Source organism: Polyodon spathula, chromosome 19 (assembly GCF_017654505.1).
Source record: "Polyodon spathula isolate WHYD16114869_AA chromosome 19, ASM1765450v1, whole genome shotgun sequence".
Lineage (NCBI taxonomy): Eukaryota > Metazoa > Chordata > Actinopteri > Acipenseriformes > Polyodontidae > Polyodon > Polyodon spathula.
In genome coordinates this window covers 866,903-869,402 of record NC_054552.1, presented here as the reverse complement: position 1 = coordinate 869,402, position 2,500 = coordinate 866,903, and the positions used below count along the sequence as shown (strand labels likewise).

The following is a 2,500-nucleotide window of genomic DNA, read 5'->3' as shown; positions in this document are numbered from 1 at the left end:
AATGAGGCAGTTGTGAGGGAGATTTGAGTCATGTAACTTTGCTTGCCTATTATGCAAGTTCCTACTCGACTACAGCGCTGCTGCTTTCTAGCATGTCATCCCAAACCCTGCCTCCCGCAGACCCCCTCCTCGGAGTTCTGGAAGGAGCTAGTCCTGGTGATGCCCCGCAGTGTGACCTACAGCAGCACCATGGCCGACCCCCAAACCCTGCTGCAGGACGACAAGGACCCCATGCTGACCCTGGACCCCGATTACCTGGACTGCAGGGCGGACCCCGACCCAGAGGGAGACCTGGGTGAGTGAGGGCACCAGCGATCCGGGAGTGTAGCCTTGAGACACGGCTCCCCTAATCAAGGGAGCAGTGTAGAGAAGTGTAAGAAAGCACAGCAGAAACACAGCGTAAAAACAACAGACACACCCAGCCTCCACCCTGTTACACACAGGTGCACTAAAATCATAGTAAATGCACATTGTAAGAATGGGAAACTTGATAATATACTTTTGTAAACATTTAGCCCAGACGAGCGTATGAAAGCCCTTTTCACAAACATTCAGTTAAACATTGCATGCATGCCAGTGCAATGGGTCATTCATTCAGGGCAGGTTAACCAGCGCACTGTATTCCATGCTCATGGCCTGTGCTTACAGTGCCTGGTGTGCTTTGTTAGGCCTCTGTTTATGTACAGCACAGGTGTGTCTTTCACAGTGTTAACAATAATAACACCAGCAATGCTGATAACAGACGTGATGCGCTGGGTGTCAATAATTTCTGCACCTACTTGTTTGAGGACAATGCCTTTAAGGAAGCTGTAGTAACTGTGATTGTTTATGTCTTGGACTCCAGGCATTCGAGTCCCTATTTATAAAGGCCCCCCGCCTAGAGTATCTGCCCTCCCCTGCGCCGACCTCCCCTCTGCCACCCCAATGGCTGAGCTGAGACCCAGTGAAATCGACATCTCCGACCTGGGCTCCCGCAGCTACGCAGCGCGCACGGACTTCTACTGCCTGGTGACTGGCGAGGACGTCTAGCACGTGCTTCCGAGAGAGAGAAGGCGTTACTGAACCCTCACGCTGGCGTGTCGGAGGCCTGCCCTTCTCTTTCATAGCAGCCCAGAGGCTCCTGTGTTTATTGCTGTGGCCGACAGATTTGTTCTTGGAAAGGAAGGATTGTTGCGCTAGGCTTTGCACTAAAACTTTTCCCCACACCCCACAAGTATCTGATGCAGCATCCCTGCTTTCCTGTGAAACAAGCGACGGCAGTCATAATACAGCAAGCAGGACATGAAGTTTATAATCGTGAATGTGTGAAAAACGTTTTATGTTGATGAAATTGAAACATGATCCTTATTTTAAACCAGTTGATTGCATCCTAAAATCAGTACACTTAGTAATAGACCTTTCACAGTATAGACATGCATACCGCTACACATAAATCTCTCTCTCTCTCTCTCTCTCTCTCTCTCTCTCTCTCTCTCTCTCTCTCTCTCTCTCTCTCTCTCTCTCTCTCTCTCTCTCTCTCTCTCTCTCTATATATATATATATATATATATATATATATATATATTATAATATAATTACATATCAAAAAAAACCTAATATCACACTAATGACATCTCAAGTTTACTCTGAAATAATTTTTACTTTATCTAAGATGACTGACACAACGTGCACGATCTAAAGAAAGCAATGTGACACTGTCTTACGTATCGCTAAAGAACAAAATAAAGGTAACATAAAAGACAAACTGTTTGTTTTTTGAAGGACTTTTGACGGATGGGTTTAATAATTTATATATAATAATAATAATAATAATAATAATAATAATAATAATAATAATAATAATAATAATAATAAATAATAATAATGTAAACTGTGTACAACAACAAAGCTAAAAGTATAGTTTCTAAATAAAATCTTTACAATTACGAGTGTGCAAGTTGCCATCATTTTCGTTTAAATGGCAGTTTGTTTTTTCCATTAGGGTGGTATGCGGGGAAGCGGTGCTGTGTTTGGTCAAATGGTAAAGGTGCAGATGTACAGTCATGTGACCCCTGTGTACTGTATTAGGTATTTATATCACCTTTTCTTGATCTGGGCTGTAACAGATACAGACACAGACACTGCATTAGAGTTGTAAATAGTTTCTATTGTCTTTAATAGAATAGATTCTTGCACTACTAGTAATGGCTGTAATCAACCAGCAGATGGCGATGTGAGAATACACTCTAGTAATGACTGTAATCAACCAGCAGATGGCGATGTAAGAATACACTCTAGTAATGGCTCTAATCAACCAGCAGATGGCGATGTGAGAATACACTCTAGTAATGGCTCCAATCAACCAGCAGATGGCGATGTGAGAATATACTCTAGTAATGGCTCTAATCAACCAGCAGATGGCGATGTGAGAATACACTCTAGTAATGGCTCTAATCAACCAGCAGATGGCGATGTGAGAATACACTCTAGTAATGGCTCTAATCAACCAGCAGATGGCGAT

At 43.2% G+C, this 2,500-nt stretch overlaps 1 protein-coding gene across 1 annotated transcript in view; it reads left to right on the top strand.

Moving 5' to 3' along the window:
• The window catches only part of sigirr (single immunoglobulin and toll-interleukin 1 receptor (TIR) domain), an 8,661-nt gene extending 7,184 nt beyond the window's left edge, over window positions 1-1,477 (top strand). The window contains exons 8-9 of the mRNA XM_041218106.1: window positions 121-295; window positions 845-1,477. Of these exons, the coding sequence (XP_041074040.1) occupies window positions 121-295; window positions 845-1,029 (360 nt within the window). The 3' untranslated portion in view covers window positions 1,030-1,477. The remainder of the gene's footprint in view (window positions 1-120; window positions 296-844) is intronic.
• Window positions 1,478-2,500: the final 1,023 nt, after the last annotated feature.